The 19,277-nt window shown below is 57.2% G+C and overlaps 4 protein-coding genes across 8 annotated transcripts in view; 1 reads left to right on the forward strand and 3 right to left on the reverse strand.

The window, feature by feature from the left end:
• Positions 1-19,277, forward strand: part of KATNAL2 (katanin catalytic subunit A1 like 2) — a 495,511-nt gene that overhangs the window by 280,721 nt on the left and 195,513 nt on the right. The gene's annotated exons all lie outside the window — the stretch shown is intronic.
• LOC134760345 (elongin-A3-like) lies at positions 2,701-4,413 on the reverse strand. The gene has a single exon (XM_063717023.1). It carries the CDS (start codon positions 4,411-4,413, stop codon positions 2,701-2,703), a length of 1,713 nt encoding a protein of 570 aa, XP_063573093.1.
• LOC134760344 (elongin-A3-like) lies at positions 8,586-10,298 on the reverse strand. The gene has a single exon (XM_063717022.1). It carries the CDS (start codon positions 10,296-10,298, stop codon positions 8,586-8,588), a length of 1,713 nt encoding a protein of 570 aa, XP_063573092.1.
• LOC134760346 (elongin-A3-like) lies at positions 14,471-16,180 on the reverse strand. Its single transcript, XM_063717024.1, has one exon. The coding sequence runs from the start codon at positions 16,178-16,180 to the stop codon at positions 14,471-14,473; it is 1,710 nt and encodes a 569-aa protein (XP_063573094.1).

The raw sequence follows: 19,277 nt of genomic DNA on the forward strand, positions 1-19,277 counted from the left end.
GGCCTGCAGCTGATATCGGCGCCACGGTTTGGGCAGCCGAGTTCCACTCTCACCTTTCAGTCCGAATGGGGAAAACACAACCATTTGAAGTATGAGGATTCGGGTGTTAAGCCTTTTCTGAGAATTACCCTCCGTGTTGTGTAGAGAAATAGGTAAATTTGCTGTGTTTCCAGACTTCCGGCTACCTCACGAAGAGGATCCTAGTGCAATACTGGCCATGCTTCCGGAGCTCCCAGAATGAGGATTGTTTTGTAAATAGGTGGGAAGAGAATTGAGCTGTCCTGGGTCAGTGTAGCAATGTTACAGCAGGATCCTTAGGTTGATGCTGAATTCTATTCTGGGGCAGGTTTATGTGTTGTGTGGGGGTTGTTTCCTTTCTGTCTTTTGGAGCGGGTGTGTCGCAGTGGGAGCAGGGATCTGCTGAGGTCTGTCTCGTTCTCCAGTAATGAATGAGTTTAACGGGTGCAGCCGCTGTTTTCAGTAGCACGCCAGTGGGGGCATCGATGAGCTATGAGGAGCTAGAGCTTGCTCGGATTGCTTCCTTGTGTTTGTGTTTTGAGTTGTGTTTGCTTGTTTCGTGCTTGTTCTCCATTTCGGCAGGGGAAACGATTTTCCAGGAAGGAAGGTTGTTGCCAGTGGAAAACAATTTGGTTCCGAGGGACTGGGGTTTCTGGCTGGGAGTGGGGAGGGGCTGCAGGGTGATCGGTGGCCACTCCACCTCCTCCAGAGAGAGCGTGTGGCTTCTCTGCCTTGGGGAGGATATTCTGCTCTCTTGTGAGTTTTGCAGGCCACCTGAGATTCTCTCTTGAATTGCTGTCAAGAAATAGGGACGGGCGTTGTCTCTGGCCCTTGCTGGGGAAGGTTTTCTGAGGTTTTGTTTTTCAATTTTGAGACGGAGTTTGGCTTCTGTTGTCCAGCCTGGAGCGCAGTGGTGGGATCTGGGCTCACCGCAAACCCCGCCTCCCGGGTTCAAGCGATTCTCCTGTCTCAGCCCCCTGAGTAGCTGGGATTACAGGCGCTCGCCAGCAAGCCCAACCGAGTTTCGTCTTTTTAGAAGAAACGGGATTTCCTCAGGTTGGTCAGGCTGGTCTGCAACTCCTGACCTCAGGTGGTCCGCCGGCCTCGACCTCCCAAAGCCACGGGAATACAGGCGCGAGTCACCGTGCCCGGACATGTCTGAGTTTTACGCGGTCGCTGACTGGATTATGTCCCCTTCCCCGGAACGGATGCTTTTCTGTCTTCCTTAAGGGTAGCATCTCTGTGGCACCCCGTTTCTGGCTCCTTCCGTGTTCTTCAGGCTTGAAGGCCTCCTTTGACGTGCACCGGCATCCACTCAGGTGCCTGCTTCCAGGAGCTTCCCAGCCCCCATGCTGCTGACAGCCCAGGGTACAGGACTTTGATCTCTTCTGCTGCCCTTGCTCGGTTTTGCCTTGCGGCTTATGTCTTTGTATTTCTCTCTCTACCCCTCACTGTCGGTAACGCCTAAGAACGAGGTTTACTTAATGGGGGGGGGGGGTGTGTGTGCGCGTGCGTGTTTGTGTGTGTGCGCGCGCGTGTGTGTGTGCGTTTGTGTGTGTGTCTTTGTTTGTGTGTATGTGTGTGTGTCGTATCTGGCACACGGACCTGTGACTACCAGCCCGCGTGAAGCCAACAAATGCCCTGAGTTAGAAGGCAAACGTTCACCAAAGCTTGCAGGAGCTGGTAGGAGGTGAAGTCAAGGTAGTTAACCCGGTCATCTCATGGGAATTAGAAACTCTGGTTGGCAGGTTTAGACTTCCTGATCGAGAACCTAAATAAGCTGATTAAGGTGTCGCCATTCTTTCACAGGGGTTCTGGGTGAAAAGATTGGGAATGACTCTAGTAAAAGTGTTTTGACTTAAGGAACGTACCAGTTGTTAGCATTTATGTATGAAAGCCAAGAGTTCCTTTCTTCAAACAAACAGCAGTTTTCTTTGAGGTGTGCTCTGGTTGTGTCATCCAGGCTGGAGTGCAGTGGAATGAGGAAGGGTCACCGCAACCTCCGCTTGCCCAGCTCAGGCGATCCTGCCACCTCAGCCCTTTAAGGAGCTGGGACCACAGGGGCCGTGCCACCACGCCGGGCTAATTTTGGTATCTTTTGTGGAGACGGGGCTTCTCCGTTTGGCCCAGCCTGGTCCCCACCTCCTGGGCTCAAGCGATCTGCTTTCCTCGGCCTCCCGGAGGAGGATGGCTCACGATTAGAGGATCATGCCCGGCCTTTTATCTAAAAGAAAACAACAACAGTAACAAGACATTTTGCGTAGTCGGAGTTATCAGTGTCAACTGATGGATTGAGAGTTTGTGTCTAAGAAGTCCCTGTGTGCTCCATGATTTCAGAAGAGAGAACAAACGGCAAAAGGGACTCTCACATCTCGTACCTGATTTATGATGGCAACTAGGGCGTTGTTTAAAAAACGGTCGGTGAACCACCAAAGCAGAGTTGATCCGAACGCGTTCATAATATCTTCTGAATTCTGAGGTGTCCTCCAAGCAGGGAGGCAGTGGCCGGGTGTGGGAGGCAAAAATCACAGGGCCAGCGCTTGACACCTGCAGAATTCAGAGGCTCAACTTTGCACCCAGCCAAGGGTGCTGGTGTCCATTGGAAGTTTCGTTCCCCAACCCGCGTTGACTTTGCATTGGTCCTCCTCCCCCCAGATTTTATGTGTCAGGCAAGTCCTGAGTTTATCGTCGGGAGAATCTTCTCTTGTAGTCTCGAACTGCCTTGGCCATCAGCGGGGCCACTTTCTTGGCAGCCTGTTTCCGGGTCTTGGCCGCGGGCGCCGCGTGCTCATTGCTGCTGCTCAGGCAGGGGTTGGCCCGCTTCTCAGGGAGCCCGTGAAGGACGTTGCTGCTGCTGCTGCTGCTGCTGCTGCTGCCGCCGCCGCCGCCGCCGCCGCCGCCGTCCCCGAGGCCGGAGGCAGCCTGGCTGCTTCCTGCGGGCTGGGGGGCTGGCTTGATCTCCCCGTTTCCGGGGTCAGCGGCTCCTGCAGACTTCTCTTCCCTCCTGGAAGCATCATAAGGCGTCTTGGCCACAGAGTTGAAACAGATCATCTTTGTCTGTCGGCCGCTGGGTTTGTTTTCAAGTGCAGATCGGATTTTCGTGGTCACTACTCGCAGCCGCTGCTCTCGGGCGTCGCGAAGCCGCAGGTACAGCTCCCGCCAAGACTCGTGCTCCTGCGGCTTTTCTCCCTTGAAGTCCTGGAGACAATGAATCCTCCATAATTCATCTGTCTCTCGAGCGAGTGCGTGGTTGTCTTTCTCTGTGCGATACAGCTGATCAGGCGTCCACCCTTCCGGAACGGGTTCAAGAACCGAGTAGGCGACCCCTCCCACGTCGCCGAGGGCGTCCGGATTGTTTCTAAGCACCGGGAGGCACTGCTGGCGCAGCGTCAGCACCTGGAGCTGGCAGGCAGGCCTGGAGCCCGAGTACACCTGCAGCCTAGCATTCACTCTGCGTCCAGGGAAAGCGGCTTCCTCCTGGAACGTTGGCGCGGAGAGTGCTTCTGGCTCTGCCTGGGAGGTCATGGCCTCAAAAGCGGACAGCAGATCGTAGTTGGCCTGCATCCAGGCCGCTGAGGGGTCCCAGAGCTCTGCGAAGAGAAGGCTGGGCACCGTTTTCGGCCCGGCGGAATCAGCGCCGGCCGCCTGCAGCCTCTCTGACTGGCTTTCCTGGACAGGAGGCGATTTGTGAGCCGAAGCCCAGCGGGACGATTTGCGCCCCTTGCTGTGGCTCGCCACCGCTTCCCCCTGAGGTTGGCCCTGGCAGCCCGGACCCGGCAGAGGCCCGCCCTGAGCGGCGTGAGCGTGGCCTCTTCCGGGTTGCTTCCCGGGCACAGCGGGCTCAGGGCCCTCGGGCGTCGGGAGGGGAGCGGTGCGCGTTGGAGGGTCCCGACGGGGGCCGGAATCAGCTGGGGCCATTCTGGGGCGCTTTCTCTCGGCTCTGGGCTCGCGACTGGGAGACCTCGGGTGAGGTCTCTGTTGTCCCGGAGGTGTTCTGCGTGCTGTCCGTCCGTGCTGAGGGCTGTGAGATGGGCTCCTGGGGGCCGTCGCGTTTTCTGGGAAGCCCCAGGCCTTTTCCTGGTCCTGGAGAGCCTCCCCGAGGCGCTGTCGGGAAGCGCTGTCCTCAGCGTCCTGTGGGTCAGGCCCGGTGTTTCGGTCCACAAGCACCAGCTTCTTCCACCGGGCCGCTAAGTCTCTGGCAAAGTCGCCCACGTGCTGGTGCTTCCGCAGGCGCTTCACCGTCTTTCTGATTCCAGTCTCCGCCAGGATGTCTGCCGTCATGGGCAGGGCGGAGAGTTTCTGCAAATATTTCTCCAGCTTTTTGGGGTTCGTCTTCGTGGCCAGACGCACCTGCAGCTTCTGCACTGCGCGCAGCGTAGTGGAGCCTGCCGCCATCTCAGCAGAGCTGTGCAGGCGTCGCTGTCCTCGCGTTCGCGGCTCTGTCCTCGGGGCGGCGGGACACGAAGTCTGGGGTGGCCGGTCCTCGCTGCCCGGTCGCCAGGCAGCGACCTCGGGATGTGGAGTCACAGCCTGGAGCGAGCTCGGTCCTCGGAGCAGTGGGCCACTGGTTCCGGGGCGCTGGTCCTCGCGGACCGCAGGCCTCGGGGCGTGGAGTCCCCACAACCTGGAGCGAGCTGGGTCCTCGGAGCAGCGGGCCACTTGGTCTGGAACGCCGGTCCTTGCAGACAGCTGAGCAGGCCCGCTTCTGTCCCTCGGGATGTGGAGCCGCAGCCTGGAGTGACCTCTGCGCTGCGCCGTCCGAGGCGGAATGCAGCTGGGCTGCCAGAGCCCGGCCTTATATAGCCAGCCCCGGGCCCACCCAGGACTCAAGCCCTGACCCCCTTGGGCCTTGGGCAGCCCCGCCCCAATACGAATTCATTCCGTCAGCCCAACGCAGCCAATCGGGACGGTCCACGCCAGGTGGACTGCTGTGCCCGGCAGGTTCATTAGGTTAATTGCAGCCTGGACACACCCCACTGAGTTCTACCGTTGGCCCTCCTTGTTCCCAGCCCCCGCATCTGTGGATTCCCAAAGACACAGACAGAATCCCCTTGGGAGTAAAAGCGAAAATAACAACACCGCAAGACAAAATCGTAGGAAGGAGAACCAACAGAGGAGGACAACTCTTTACCTGGGATTGCCGTCGTGTGAGGGGACTTGGAAACATTCGTAGAAAAGTGGGATTAAGGGAGAAAAATGAAAAAGGTGTATTTTACTTCTCGACCCCGTCTCCATCAACTTCGAGACCCTTCTGGAAGCAGTGTCTCCTCCCCGCCGTCCAGCCCATCCCTAAAGCCCCCCAGGGTCCTGGGAATGTAACTGTTTCCATGCAATCTTTCTTCCGTTGTTAACTGAAGAAAACTGGGTGCCCTTTACAGGTTTTCTAAGACAAGGAAACGAAAAGAAGTCAGCAGGCGCCAAATCAGGACGGTAAGGTGGACGCCTCGTGATTTCCCATGGCAAGTCTTGCCCAGCTGCCCTCGTTGGAAGAAAGGCATGAGCAGGAACGTTGTCGTGGTGGAGAAGAACTCTCTGGTGGGGACCTTCTCCGCTCCAGCTTTGGCTAACTCTCTGAAAAGGCTCTGCCAGTGAGCAGATGTGATCAGGGTTTGGCCCTCCAGAAAGCCAACGAGGAGAATCCCTCTGGCATCCCCCCCCAAACGGTGGCCATGACCTCCGCTCTTGACTGCTCCTCTGTGGCTTCGGCTGGAGCACTGCCACCTCTTGCTAGCCACGGCTTCGTGCTTGGTCTTCAGGATCCTGCCGGGTAGAGCCAGGTTTCATCTCCTGCTGCCAATCTTGGAAGAAATGCTTCAGGATCTTGCTCCCACCGGTTGTTTAAAATCTCCTCGGAAAGGCTTGCTCTGGCCTGCAGCTGATATCGGCGCCACGGTTTGGGCAGCCGAGTTCCACTCTCACCTTTCAGTCCGAATGGGGAAAACACAACCATTTGAAGTATGAGGATTCGGGTGTTAAGCCTTTTCTGAGAATTACCCTCCGTGTTGTGTAGAGAAATAGGTAAATTTGCTGTGTTTCCAGACTTCCGGCTACCTCACGAAGAGGATCCTAGTGCAATACTGGCCATGCTTCCGGAGCTCCCAGAATGAGGATTGTTTTGTAAATAGGTGGGAAGAGAATTGAGCTGTCCTGGGTCAGTGTAGCAATGTTACAGCAGGATCCTTAGGTTGATGCTGAATTCTATTCTGGGGCAGGTTTATGTGTTGTGTGGGGGTTGTTTCCTTTCTGTCTTTTGGAGCGGGTGTGTCGCAGTGGGAGCAGGGATCTGCTGAGGTCTGTCTCGTTCTCCAGTAATGAATGAGTTTAACGGGTGCAGCCGCTGTTTTCAGTAGCACGCCAGTGGGGGCATCGATGAGCTATGAGGAGCTAGAGCTTGCTCGGATTGCTTCCTTGTGTTTGTGTTTTGAGTTGTGTTTGCTTGTTTCGTGCTTGTTCTCCATTTCGGCAGGGGAAACGATTTTCCAGGAAGGAAGGTTGTTGCCAGTGGAAAACAATTTGGTTCCGAGGGACTGGGGTTTCTGGCTGGGAGTGGGGAGGGGCTGCAGGGTGATCGGTGGCCACTCCACCTCCTCCAGAGAGAGCGTGTGGCTTCTCTGCCTTGGGGAGGATATTCTGCTCTCTTGTGAGTTTTGCAGGCCACCTGAGATTCTCTCTTGAATTGCTGTCAAGAAATAGGGACGGGCGTTGTCTCTGGCCCTTGCTGGGGAAGGTTTTCTGAGGTTTTGTTTTTCAATTTTGAGACGGAGTTTGGCTTCTGTTGTCCAGCCTGGAGCGCAGTGGTGGGATCTGGGCTCACCGCAAACCCCGCCTCCCGGGTTCAAGCGATTCTCCTGTCTCAGCCCCCTGAGTAGCTGGGATTACAGGCGCTCGCCAGCAAGCCCAACCGAGTTTCGTCTTTTTAGAAGAGACGGGATTTCCTCAGGTTGGTCAGGCTGGTCTGCAACTCCTGACCTCAGGTGGTCCGCCGGCCTCGACCTCCCAAAGCCACGGGAATACAGGCGCGAGTCACCGTGCCCGGACATGTCTGAGTTTTACGCGGTCGCTGACTGGATTATGTCCCCTTCCCCGGAACGGATGCTTTTCTGTCTTCCTTAAGGGTAGCATCTCTGTGGCACCCCGTTTCTGGCTCCTTCCGTGTTCTTCAGGCTTGAAGGCCTCCTTTGACGTGCACCGGCATCCACTCAGGTGCCTGCTTCCGGGAGCTTCCCAGCCCCCATGCTGCTGACAGCCCAGGGTACAGGACTTTGATCTCTTCTGCTGCCCTTGCTCGGTTTTGCCTTGCGGCTTATGTCTTTGTATTTCTCTCTCTACCCCTCACTGTCGGTAACGCCTAAGAACGAGGTTTACTTAATGGGGGGGGGGGGGTGTGTGTGCGCGTGCGTGTTTGTGTGTGTGCGCGCGCGTGTGTGTGTGCGTTTGTGTGTGTGTCTTTGTTTGTGTGTATGTGTGTGTGTCGTATCTGGCACACGGACCTGTGACTACCAGCCCGCGTGAAGCCAACAAATGCCCTGAGTTAGAAGGCAAACGTTCACCAAAGCTTGCAGGAGCTGGTAGGAGGTGAAGTCAAGGTAGTTAACCCGGTCATCTCATGGGAATTAGAAACTCTGGTTGGCAGGTTTAGACTTCCTGATCGAGAACCTAAATAAGCTGATTAAGGTGTCGCCATTCTTTCACAGGGGTTCTGGGTGAAAAGATTGGGAATGACTCTAGTAAAAGTGTTTTGACTTAAGGAACGTACCAGTTGTTAGCATTTATGTATGAAAGCCAAGAGTTCCTTTCTTCAAACAAACAGCAGTTTTCTTTGAGGTGTGCTCTGGTTGTGTCATCCAGGCTGGAGTGCAGTGGAATGAGGAAGGGTCACCGCAACCTCCGCTTGCCCAGCTCAGGCGATCCTGCCACCTCAGCCCTTTAAGGAGCTGGGACCACAGGGGCCGTGCCACCACGCCGGGCTAATTTTGGTATCTTTTGTGGAGACGGGGCTTCTCCGTTTGGCCCAGCCTGGTCCCCACCTCCTGGGCTCAAGCGATCTGCTTTCCTCGGCCTCCCGGAGGAGGATGGCTCACGATTAGAGGATCATGCCCGGCCTTTTATCTAAAAGAAAACAACAACAGTAACAAGACATTTTGCGTAGTCGGAGTTATCAGTGTCAACTGATGGATTGAGAGTTTGTGTCTAAGAAGTCCCTGTGTGCTCCATGATTTCAGAAGAGAGAACAAACGGCAAAAGGGACTCTCACATCTCATACCTGATTTATGATGGCAACTAGGGCGTTGTTTAAAAAACGGTCGGTGAACCACCAAAGCAGAGTTGATCCGAACGCGTTCATAATATCTTCTGAATTCTGAGGTGTCCTCCAAGCAGGGAGGCAGTGGCCGGGTGTGGGAGGCAAAAATCACAGGGCCAGCGCTTGACACCTGCAGAATTCAGAGGCTCAACTTTGCACCCAGCCAAGGGTCCTGGTGTCCATTGGAAGTTTCGTTCCCCAACCCGCGTTGACTTTGCATTGGTCCTCCTCCCCCCAGATTTTATGTGTCAGGCAAGTCCTGAGTTTATCGTCGGGAGAATCTTCTCTTGTAGTCTCGAACTGCCTTGGCCATCAGCGGGGCCACTTTCTTGGCAGCCTGTTTCCGGGTCTTGGCCGCGGGCGCCGCGTGCTCATTGCTGCTGCTCAGGCAGGGGTTGGCCCGCTTCTCAGGGAGCCCGTGAAGGACGTTGCTGCTGCTGCTGCTGCTGCTGCTGCCGCCGCCGCCGCCGCCGCCGCCGCCGCCGTCCCCGAGGCCGGAGGCAGCCTGGCTGCTTCCTGCGGGCTGGGGGGCTGGCTTGATCTCCCCGTTTCCGGGGTCAGCGGCTCCTGCAGACTTCTCTTCCCTCCTGGAAGCATCATAAGGCGTCTTGGCCACAGAGTTGAAACAGATCATCTTTGTCTGTCGGCCGCTGGGTTTGTTTTCAAGTGCAGATCGGATTTTCGTGGTCACTACTCGCAGCCGCTGCTCTCGGGCGTCGCGAAGCCGCAGGTACAGCTCCCGCCAAGACTCGTGCTCCTGTGGCTTTTCTCCCTTGAAGTCCTGGAGACAATGAATCCTCCATAATTCATCTGTCTCTCGAGCGAGTGCGTGGTTGTCTTTCTCTGTGCGATACAGCTGATCAGGCGTCCACCCTTCCGGAACGGGTTCAAGAACCGAGTAGGCGACCCCTCCCACGTCGCCGAGGGCGTCCGGATTGTTTCTAAGCACCGGGAGGCACTGCTGGCGCAGCGTCAGCACCTGGAGCTGGCAGGCAGGCCTGGAGCCCGAGTACACCTGCAGCCTAGCATTCACTCTGCGTCCAGGGAAAGCGGCTTCCTCCTGGAACGTTGGCGCGGAGAGTGCTTCTGGCTCTGCCTGGGAGGTCATGGCCTCAAAAGCGGACAGCAGATCGTAGTTGGCCTGCATCCAGGCCGCTGAGGGGTCCCAGAGCTCTGCGAAGAGAAGGCTGGGCACCGTTTTCGGCCCGGCGGAATCAGCGCCGGCCGCCTGCAGCCTCTCTGACTGGCTTTCCTGGACAGGAGGCGATTTGTGAGCCGAAGCCCAGCGGGACGATTTGCGCCCCTTGCTGTGGCTCGCCACCGCTTCCCCCTGAGGTTGGCCCTGGCAGCCCGGACCCGGCAGAGGCCCGCCCTGAGCGGCGTGAGCGTGGCCTCTTCCGGGTTGCTTCCCGGGCACAGCGGGCTCAGGGCCCTCGGGCGTCGGGAGGGGAGCGGTGCGCGTTGGAGGGTCCCGACGGGGGCCGGAATCAGCTGGGGCCATTCTGGGGCGCTTTCTCTCGGCTCTGGGCTCGCGACTGGGAGACCTCGGGTGAGGTCTCTGTTGTCCCGGAGGTGTTCTGCGTGCTGTCCGTCCGTGCTGAGGGCTGTGAGATGGGCTCCTGGGGGCCGTCGCGTTTTCTGGGAAGCCCCAGGCCTTTTCCTGGTCCTGGAGAGCCTCCCCGAGGCGCTGTCGGGAAGCGCTGTCCTCAGCGTCCTGTGGGTCAGGCCCGGTGTTTCGGTCCACAAGCACCAGCTTCTTCCACCGGGCCGCTAAGTCTCTGGCAAAGTCGCCCACGTGCTGGTGCTTCCGCAGGCGCTTCACCGTCTTTCTGATTCCAGTCTCCGCCAGGATGTCTGCCGTCATGGGCAGGGCGGAGAGTTTCTGCAAATATTTCTCCAGCTTTTTGGGGTTCGTCTTCGTGGCCAGACGCACCTGCAGCTTCTGCACTGCGCGCAGCGTAGTGGAGCCTGCCGCCATCTCAGCAGAGCTGTGCAGGCGTCGCTGTCCTCGCGTTCGCGGCTCTGTCCTCGGGGCGGCGGGACACGAAGTCTGGGGTGGCCGGTCCTCGCTGCCCGGTCGCCAGGCAGCGACCTCGGGATGTGGAGTCACAGCCTGGCGCGAGCTCGGTCCTCGGAGCAGTGGGCCACTGGTTCCGGGGCGCTGGTCCTCGCGGACCGCAGGCCTCGGGGCGTGGAGTCCCCACAACCTGGAGCGAGCTGGGTCCTCGGAGCAGCGGGCCACTTGGTCTGGAACGCCGGTCCTTGCAGACAGCTGAGCAGGCCCGCTTCTGTCCCTCGGGATGTGGAGCCGCAGCCTGGAGTGACCTCTGCGCTGCGCCGTCCGAGGCGGAATGCAGCTGGGCTGCCAGAGCCCGGCCTTATATAGCCAGCCCCGGGCCCACCCAGGACTCAAGCCCTGACCCCCTTGGGCCTTGGGCAGCCCCGCCCCAATACGAATTCATTCCGTCAGCCCAACGCAGCCAATCGGGACGGTCCACGCCAGGTGGACTGCTGTGCCCGGCAGGTTCATTAGGTTAATTGCAGCCTGGACACACCCCACTGAGTTCTACCGTTGGCCCTCCTTGTTCCCAGCCCCCGCATCTGTGGATTCCCAAAGACACAGACAGAATCCCCTTGGGAGTAAAAGCGAAAATAACAACACCGCAAGACAAAATCGTAGGAAGGAGAACCAACAGAGGAGGACAACTCTTTACCTGGGATTGCCGTCGTGTGAGGGGACTTGGAAACATTCGTAGAAAAGTGGGATTAAGGGAGAAAAATGAAAAAGGTGTATTTTACTTCTCGACCCCGTCTCCATCAACTTCGAGACCCTTCTGGAAGCAGTGTCTCCTCCCCGCCGTCCAGCCCATCCCTAAAGCCCCCCAGGGTCCTGGGAATGTAACTGTTTCCATGCAATCTTTCTTCCGTTGTTAACTGAAGAAAACTGGGTGCCCTTTACAGGTTTTCTAAGACAAGGAAACGAAAAGAAGTCAGCAGGCGCCAAATCAGGACGGTAAGGTGGACGCCTCGTGATTTCCCATGGCAAGTCTTGCCCAGCTGCCCTCGTTGGAAGAAAGGCATGAGCAGGAACGTTGTCGTGGTGGAGAAGAACTCTCTGGTGGGGACCTTCTCCGCTCCAGCTTTGGCTAACTCTCTGAAAAGGCTCTGCCAGTGAGCAGATGTGATCAGGGTTTGGCCCTCCAGAAAGCCAACGAGGAGAATCCCTCTGGCATCCCCCCCCAAACGGTGGCCATGACCTCCGCTCTTGACTGCTCCTCTGTGGCTTCGGCTGGAGCACTGCCACCTCTTGCTAGCCACGGCTTCGTGCTTGGTCTTCAGGATCCTGCCGGGTAGAGCCAGGTTTCATCTCCTGCTGCCAATCTTGGAAGAAATGCTTCAGGATCTTGCTCCCACCGGTTGTTTAAAATCTCCTCGGAAAGGCTTGCTCTGGCCTGCAGCTGATATCGGCGCCACGGTTTGGGCAGCCGAGTTCCACTCTCACCTTTCAGTCCGAATGGGGAAAACACAACCATTTGAAGTATGAGGATTCGGGTGTTAAGCCTTTTCTGAGAATTACCCTCCGTGTTGTGTAGAGAAATAGGTAAATTTGCTGTGTTTCCAGACTTCCGGCTACCTCACGAAGAGGATCCTAGTGCAATACTGGCCATGCTTCCGGAGCTCCCAGAATGAGGATTGTTTTGTAAATAGGTGGGAAGAGAATTGAGCTGTCCTGGGTCAGTGTAGCAATGTTACAGCAGGATCCTTAGGTTGATGCTGAATTCTATTCTGGGGCAGGTTTATGTGTTGTGTGGGGGTTGTTTCCTTTCTGTCTTTTGGAGCGGGTGTGTCGCAGTGGGAGCAGGGATCTGCTGAGGTCTGTCTCGTTCTCCAGTAATGAATGAGTTTAACGGGTGCAGCCGCTGTTTTCAGTAGCACGCCAGTGGGGGCATCGATGAGCTATGAGGAGCTAGAGCTTGCTCGGATTGCTTCCTTGTGTTTGTGTTTTGAGTTGTGTTTGCTTGTTTCGTGCTTGTTCTCCATTTCGGCAGGGGAAACGATTTTCCAGGAAGGAAGGTTGTTGCCAGTGGAAAACAATTTGGTTCCGAGGGACTGGGGTTTCTGGCTGGGAGTGGGGAGGGGCTGCAGGGTGATCGGTGGCCACTCCACCTCCTCCAGAGAGAGCGTGTGGCTTCTCTGCCTTGGGGAGGATATTCTGCTCTCTTGTGAGTTTTGCAGGCCACCTGAGATTCTCTCTTGAATTGCTGTCAAGAAATAGGGACGGGCGTTGTCTCTGGCCCTTGCTGGGGAAGGTTTTCTGAGGTTTTGTTTTTCAATTTTGAGACGGAGTTTGGCTTCTGTTGTCCAGCCTGGAGCGCAGTGGTGGGATCTGGGCTCACCGCAAACCCCGCCTCCCGGGTTCAAGCGATTCTCCTGTCTCAGCCCCCTGAGTAGCTGGGATTACAGGCGCTCGCCAGCAAGCCCAACCGAGTTTCGTCTTTTTAGAAGAGACGGGATTTCCTCAGGTTGGTCAGGCTGGTCTGCAACTCCTGACCTCAGGTGGTCCGCCGGCCTCGACCTCCCAAAGCCACGGGAATACAGGCGCGAGTCACCGTGCCCGGACATGTCTGAGTTTTACGCGGTCGCTGACTGGATTATGTCCCCTTCCCCGGAACGGATGCTTTTCTGTCTTCCTTAAGGGTGGCATCTCTGTGGCACCCCGTTTCTGGCTCCTTCCGTGTTCTTCAGGCTTGAAGGCCTCCTTTGACGTGCACCGGCATCCACTCAGGTGCCTGCTTCCAGGAGCTTCCCAGCCCCCATGCTGCTGACAGCCCAGGGTACAGGACTTTGATCTCTTCTGCTGCCCTTGCTCGGTTTTGCCTTGCGGCTTATGTCTTTGTATTTCTCTCTCTACCCCTCACTGTCGGTAACGCCTAAGAACGAGGTTTACTTAATGGGGGGGGGGGGGTGTGTGTGCGCGTGCGTGTTTGTGTGTGTGCGCGCGCGTGTGTGTGTGCGTTTGTGTGTGTGTCTTTGTTTGTGTGTATGTGTGTGTGTCGTATCTGGCACACGGACCTGTGACTACCAGCCCGCGTGAAGCCAACAAATGCCCTGAGTTAGAAGGCAAACGTTCACCAAAGCTTGCAGGAGCTGGTAGGAGGTGAAGTCAAGGTAGTTAACCCGGTCATCTCATGGGAATTAGAAACTCTGGTTGGCAGGTTTAGACTTCCTGATCGAGAACCTAAATAAGCTGATTAAGGTGTCGCCATTCTTTCACAGGGGTTCTGGGTGAAAAGATTGGGAATGACTCTAGTAAAAGTGTTTTGACTTAAGGAACGTACCAGTTGTTAGCATTTATGTATGAAAGCCAAGAGTTCCTTTCTTCAAACAAACAGCAGTTTTCTTTGAGGTGTGCTCTGGTTGTGTCATCCAGGCTGGAGTGCAGTGGAATGAGGAAGGGTCACCGCAACCTCCGCTTGCCCAGCTCAGGCGATCCTGCCACCTCAGCCCTTTAAGGAGCTGGGACCACAGGGGCCGTGCCACCACGCCGGGCTAATTTTGGTATCTTTTGTGGAGACGGGGCTTCTCCGTTTGGCCCAGCCTGGTCCCCACCTCCTGGGCTCAAGCGATCTGCTTTCCTCGGCCTCCCGGAGGAGGATGGCTCACGATTAGAGGATCATGCCCGGCCTTTTATCTAAAAGAAAACAACAACAGTAACAAGACATTTTGCGTAGTCGGAGTTATCAGTGTCAACTGATGGATTGAGAGTTTGTGTCTAAGAAGTCCCTGTGTGCTCCATGATTTCAGAAGAGAGAACAAACGGCAAAAGGGACTCTCACATCTCGTACCTGATTTATGATGGCAACTAGGGCGTTGTTTAAAAAACGGTCGGTGAACCACCAAAGCAGAGTTGATCCGAACGCGTTCATAATATCTTCTGAATTCTGAGGTGTCCTCCAAGCAGGGAGGCAGTGGCCGGGTGTGGGAGGCAAAAATCACAGGGCCAGCGCTTGACACCTGCAGAATTCAGAGGCTCAACTTTGCACCCAGCCAAGGGTCCTGGTGTCCATTGGAAGTTTCGTTCCCCAACCCGCGTTGACTTTGCATTGGTCCTCCTCCCCCCAGATTTTATGTGTCAGGCAAGTCCTGAGTTTATCGTCGGGAGAATCTTCTCTTGTAGTCTCGAACTGCCTTGGCCATCAGCGGGGCCACTTTCTTGGCAGCCTGTTTCCGGGTCTTGGCCGCGGGCGCCGCGTGCTCATTGCTGCTGCTCAGGCAGGGGTTGGCCCGCTTCTCAGGGAGCCCGTGAAGGACGTTGCTGCTGCTGCTGCTGCTGCTGCTGCCGCCGCCGCCGCCGCCGCCGCCGCCGTCCCCGAGGCCGGAGGCAGCCTGGCTGCTTCCTGCGGGCTGGGGGGCTGGCTTGATCTCCCCGTTTCCGGGGTCAGCGGCTCCTGCAGACTTCTCTTCCCTCCTGGAAGCATCATAAGGCGTCTTGGCCACAGAGTTGAAACAGATCATCTTTGTCTGTCGGCCGCTGGGTTTGTTTTCAAGTGCAGATCGGATTTTCGTGGTCACTACTCGCAGCCGCTGCTCTCGGGCGTCGCGAAGCCGCAGGTACAGCTCCCGCCAAGACTCGTGCTCCTGCGGCTTTTCTCCCTTGAAGTCCTGGAGACAATGAATCCTCCATAATTCATCTGTCTCTCGAGCGAGTGCGTGGTTGTCTTTCTCTGTGCGATACAGCTGATCAGGCGTCCACCCTTCCGGAACGGGTTCAAGAACCGAGTAGGCGACCCCTCCCACGTCGCCGAGGGCGTCCGGATTGTTTCTAAGCACCGGGAGGCACTGCTGGCGCAGCGTCAGCACCTGGAGCTGGCAGGCAGGCCTGGAGCCCGAGTACACCTGCAGCCTAGCATTCACTCTGCGTCCAGGGAAAGCGGCTTCCTCCTGGAACGTTGGCGCGGAGAGTGCTTCTGGCTCTGCCTGGGAGGTCATGGCCTCAAAAGCGGACAGCAGATCGTAGTTGGCCTGCATCCAGGCCGCTGAGGGGTCCCAGAGCTCTGCGAAGAGAAGGCTGGGCACCGTTTTCGGCCCGGCGGAATCAGCGCCGGCCGCCTGCAGCCTCTCTGACTGGCTTTCCTGGACAGGAGGCGATTTGTGAGCCGAAGCCCAGCGGGACGATTTGCGCCCCTTGCTGTGGCTCGCCACCGCTTCCCCCTGAGGTTGGCCCTGGCAGCCCGGACCCGGCAGAGGCCCGCCCTGAGCGGCGTGAGCGTGGCCTCTTCCGGGTTGCTTCCCGGGCACAGCGGGCTCAGGGCCCTCGGGCGTCGGGAGGGGAGCGGTGCGCGTTGGAGGGTCCCGACGGGGGCCGGAATCAGCTGGGGCCATTCTGGGGCGCTTTCTCTCGGCTCTGGGCTCGCGACTGGGAGACCTCGGGTGAGGTCTCTGTTGTCCCGGAGGTGTTCTGCGTGCTGTCCGTCCGTGCTGAGGGCTGTGAGATGGGCTCCTGGGGGCCGTCGCGTTTTCTGGGAAGCCCCAGGCCTTTTCCTGGTCCTGGAGAGCCTCCCCGAGGCGCTGTCGGGAAGCGCTGTCCTCAGCGTCCTGTGGGTCAGGCCCGGTGTTTCGGTCCACAAGCACCAGCTTCTTCCACCGGGCCGCTAAGTCTCTGGCAAAGTCGCCCACGTGCTGGTGCTTCCGCAGGCGCTTCACCGTCTTTCTGATTCCAGTCTCCGCCAGGATGTCTGCCGTCATGGGCAGGGCGGAGAGTTTCTGCAAATATTTCTCCAGCTTTTTGGGGTTCGTCTTCGTGGCCAGACGCACCTGCAGCTTCTGCACTGCGCGCAGCGTAGTGGAGCCTGCCGCCATCTCAGCAGAGCTGTGCAGGCGTCGCTGTCCTCGCGTTCGCGGCTCTGTCCTCGGGGCGGCGGGACACGAAGTCTGGGGTGGCCGGTCCTCGCTGCCCGGTCGCCAGGCAGCGACCTCGGGATGTGGAGTCACAGCCTGGAGCGAGCTCGGTCCTCGGAGCAGTGGGCCACTGGTTCCGGGGCGCTGGTCCTCGCGGACCGCAGGCCTCGGGGCGTGGAGTCCCCACAACCTGGAGCGAGCTGGGTCCTCGGAGCAGCGGGCCACTTGGTCTGGAACGCCGGTCCTTGCAGACAGCTGAGCAGGCCCGCTTCTGTCCCTCGGGATGTGGAGCCGCAGCCTGGAGTGACCTCTGCGCTGCGCCGTCCGAGGCGGAATGCAGCTGGGCTGCCAGAGCCCGGCCTTATATAGCCAGCCCCGGGCCCACCCAGGACTCAAGCCCTGACCCCCTTGGGCCTTGGGCAGCCCCGCCCCAATACGAATTCATTCCGTCAGCCCAACGCAGCCAATCGGGACGGTCCACGCCAGGTGGACTGCTGTGCCCGGCAGGTTCATTAGGTTAATTGCAGCCTGGACACACCCCACTGAGTTCTACCGTTGGCCCTCCTTGTTCCCAGCCCCCGCATCTGTGGATTCCCAAAGACACAGACAGAATCCCCTTGGGAGTAAAAGCGAAAATAACAACACCGCAAGACAAAATCGTAGGAAGGAGAACCAACAGAGGAGGACAACTCTTTACCTGGGATTGCCGTCGTGTGAGGGGACTTGGAAACATTCGTAGAAAAGTGGGATTAAGGGAGAAAAATGAAAAAGGTGTATTTTACTTCTCGACCCCGTCTCCATCAACTTCGAGACCCTTCTGGAAGCAGTGTCTCCTCCCCGCCGTCCAGCCCATCCCTAAAGCCCCCCAGGGTCCTGGGAATGTAACTGTTTCCATGCAATCTTTCTTCCGTTGTTAACTGAAGAAAACTGGGTGCCCTTTACAGGTTTTCTAAGACAAGGAAACGAAAAGAAGTCAGCAGGCGCCAAATCAGGACGGTAAGGTGGACGCCTCGTGATTTCCCATGGCAAGTCTTGCCCAGCTGCCCTCGTTGGAAGAAAGGCATGAGCAGGAACGTTGTCGTGGTGGAGAAGAACTCTCTGGTGGGGACCTTCTCCGCTCCAGCTTTGGCTAACTCTCTGAAAAGGCTCTGCCAGTGAGCAGATGTGATCAGGGTTTGGCCCTCCAGAAAGCCAACGAGGAGAATCCCTCTGGCATCCCCCCCCAAACGGTGGCCATGACCTCCGCTCTTGACTGCTCCTCTGTGGCTTCGGCTGGAGCACTGCCACCTCTTGCTAGCCACGGCTTCGTGCTTGGTCTTCAGGATCCTGCCGGGTAGAGCCAGGTTTCATCTCCTGCTGCCAATCTTGGAAGAAATGCTTCAGGATCTTGCTCCCACCGGTTGTTTAAAATCTCCTCGGAAAGGCTTGCTCTGGCCTGCAGCTGATATCGGCGCCACGGTTTGGGCAGCCGAGTTCCACTCTCACCTTTCAGTCCGAATGGGGAAAACACAACCATTTGAAGTATGAGGATTCGGGTGTTAAGCCTTTTCTGAGAATTACCCTCCGTGTTGTGTAGAGAAATAGGTAAATTTGCTGTGTTTCCAGACTTCCGGCTACCTCACGAAGAGGATCCTAGTGCAATACTGGCCATGCTTCCGGAGCTCCCAGAATGAGGATTGTTTTGTAAATAGGTGGGAAGAGAATTGAGCTGTCCTGGGTCAGTGTAGCAATGTTACAGCAGGATCCTTAGGTTGATGCTGAATTCTATTCTGGGGCAGGTTTATGTGTTGTGTGGGGGTTGTTTCCTTTCTGTCTTTTGGAGCGGGTGTGTCGCAGTGGGAGCAGGGATCTGCTGAGGTCTGTCTCGTTCTCCAGTAATGAATGAGTTTAATGGGTGCAGCCGCTGTTTTCAGTAGCACGCCAGTGGGGGCATCGATGAGCTATGAGGAGCTAGAGCTTGCTCGGATTGCTTCCTTGTGTTTGTGTTTTGAGTTGTGTTTGCTTGTTTCGTGCTTGTTCTCCATTTCGGCAGGGGAAACGATTTTCCAGGAAGGAAGGTTGTTGCCAGTGGAAAACAATTTGGTTCCGAGGGACTGGGGTTTCTGGCTGGGAGTGGGGAGGGGCTGCAGGGTGATCGGTGGCCACTCCACCTCCTCCAGAGAGAGCGTGTGGCTTCTCTGCCTTGGGGAGGATATTCTGCTCTCTTGTGAGTTTTGCAGGCCACCTGAGATTCTCTCTTGAATTGCTGTCAAGAAATAGGGACGGGCGTTGTCTCTGGCCCTTGCTGGGGAAGGTTTTCTGAGGTTTTGTTTTTCAATTTTGAGACGGAGTTTGGCTTCTGTTGTCCAGCCTGGAGCGCAGTGGTGGGATCTGGGCTCACCGCAAACCCCGCCTCCCGGGTTCAAGCGATTCTCCTGTCTCAGCCCCCTGAGTAGCTGGGATTACAGGCGCTCGCCAGCAAGCCCAACCGAGTTTCGTCTTTTTAGAAGAGACGGGATTTCCTCAGGTTGGTCAGGCTGGTCTGCAACTCCTGACCTCAGGTGGTCCGCCGGCCTCGACCTCCCAAAGCCACGGGAATACAGGCGCGAGTCACCGTGCCCGGACATGTCTGAGTTTTACGCGGTCGCTGACTGGATTATGTCCCCTTCCCCGGAACGGATGCTTTTCTGTCTTCCTTAAGGGTGGCATCTCTGTGGCACCCCGTTTCTGGCTCCTTCCGTGTTCTTCAGGCTTGAAGGCCTCCTTTGACGTGCACCGGCATCCACTCAGGTGCCTGCTTCCAGGAGCTTCCCAGCCCCCATGCTGCTGACAGCCCAGGGTACAGGACTTTGATCTCTTCTGCTGCCCTTGCTCGGTTTTGCCTTGCGGCTTATGTCTTTGTATTTCTCTCTCTACCCCTCACTGTCGGTAACGCCTAAGAACGAGGTTTACTTAATGGGGGGGGGGGGGTGGTGTGTGTGCGCGTGCGTGTTTGTGTGTGTGCGCGCGCGTGTGTGTGTGCGTTTGTGTGTGTGTCTTTGTTTGTGTGTATGTGTGTGTGTCGTATCTGGCACACGGA

This window comes from Pongo abelii, chromosome 17 (assembly GCF_028885655.2).
Source record: "Pongo abelii isolate AG06213 chromosome 17, NHGRI_mPonAbe1-v2.0_pri, whole genome shotgun sequence".
NCBI lineage: Eukaryota > Metazoa > Chordata > Mammalia > Primates > Hominidae > Pongo > Pongo abelii.

Excerpts from the sequence above, each read along its gene's own strand:
- LOC134760345 (XM_063717023.1), bottom strand. The coding sequence starts at position 4,413 with ATGGCGGCAGGCTCCACTACGCTGCGCGCAGTGCAGAAGCTGCAGGTG.
- LOC134760344 (XM_063717022.1), bottom strand. The coding sequence starts at position 10,298 with ATGGCGGCAGGCTCCACTACGCTGCGCGCAGTGCAGAAGCTGCAGGTG.
- LOC134760346 (XM_063717024.1), bottom strand. The coding sequence starts at position 16,180 with ATGGCGGCAGGCTCCACTACGCTGCGCGCAGTGCAGAAGCTGCAGGTG.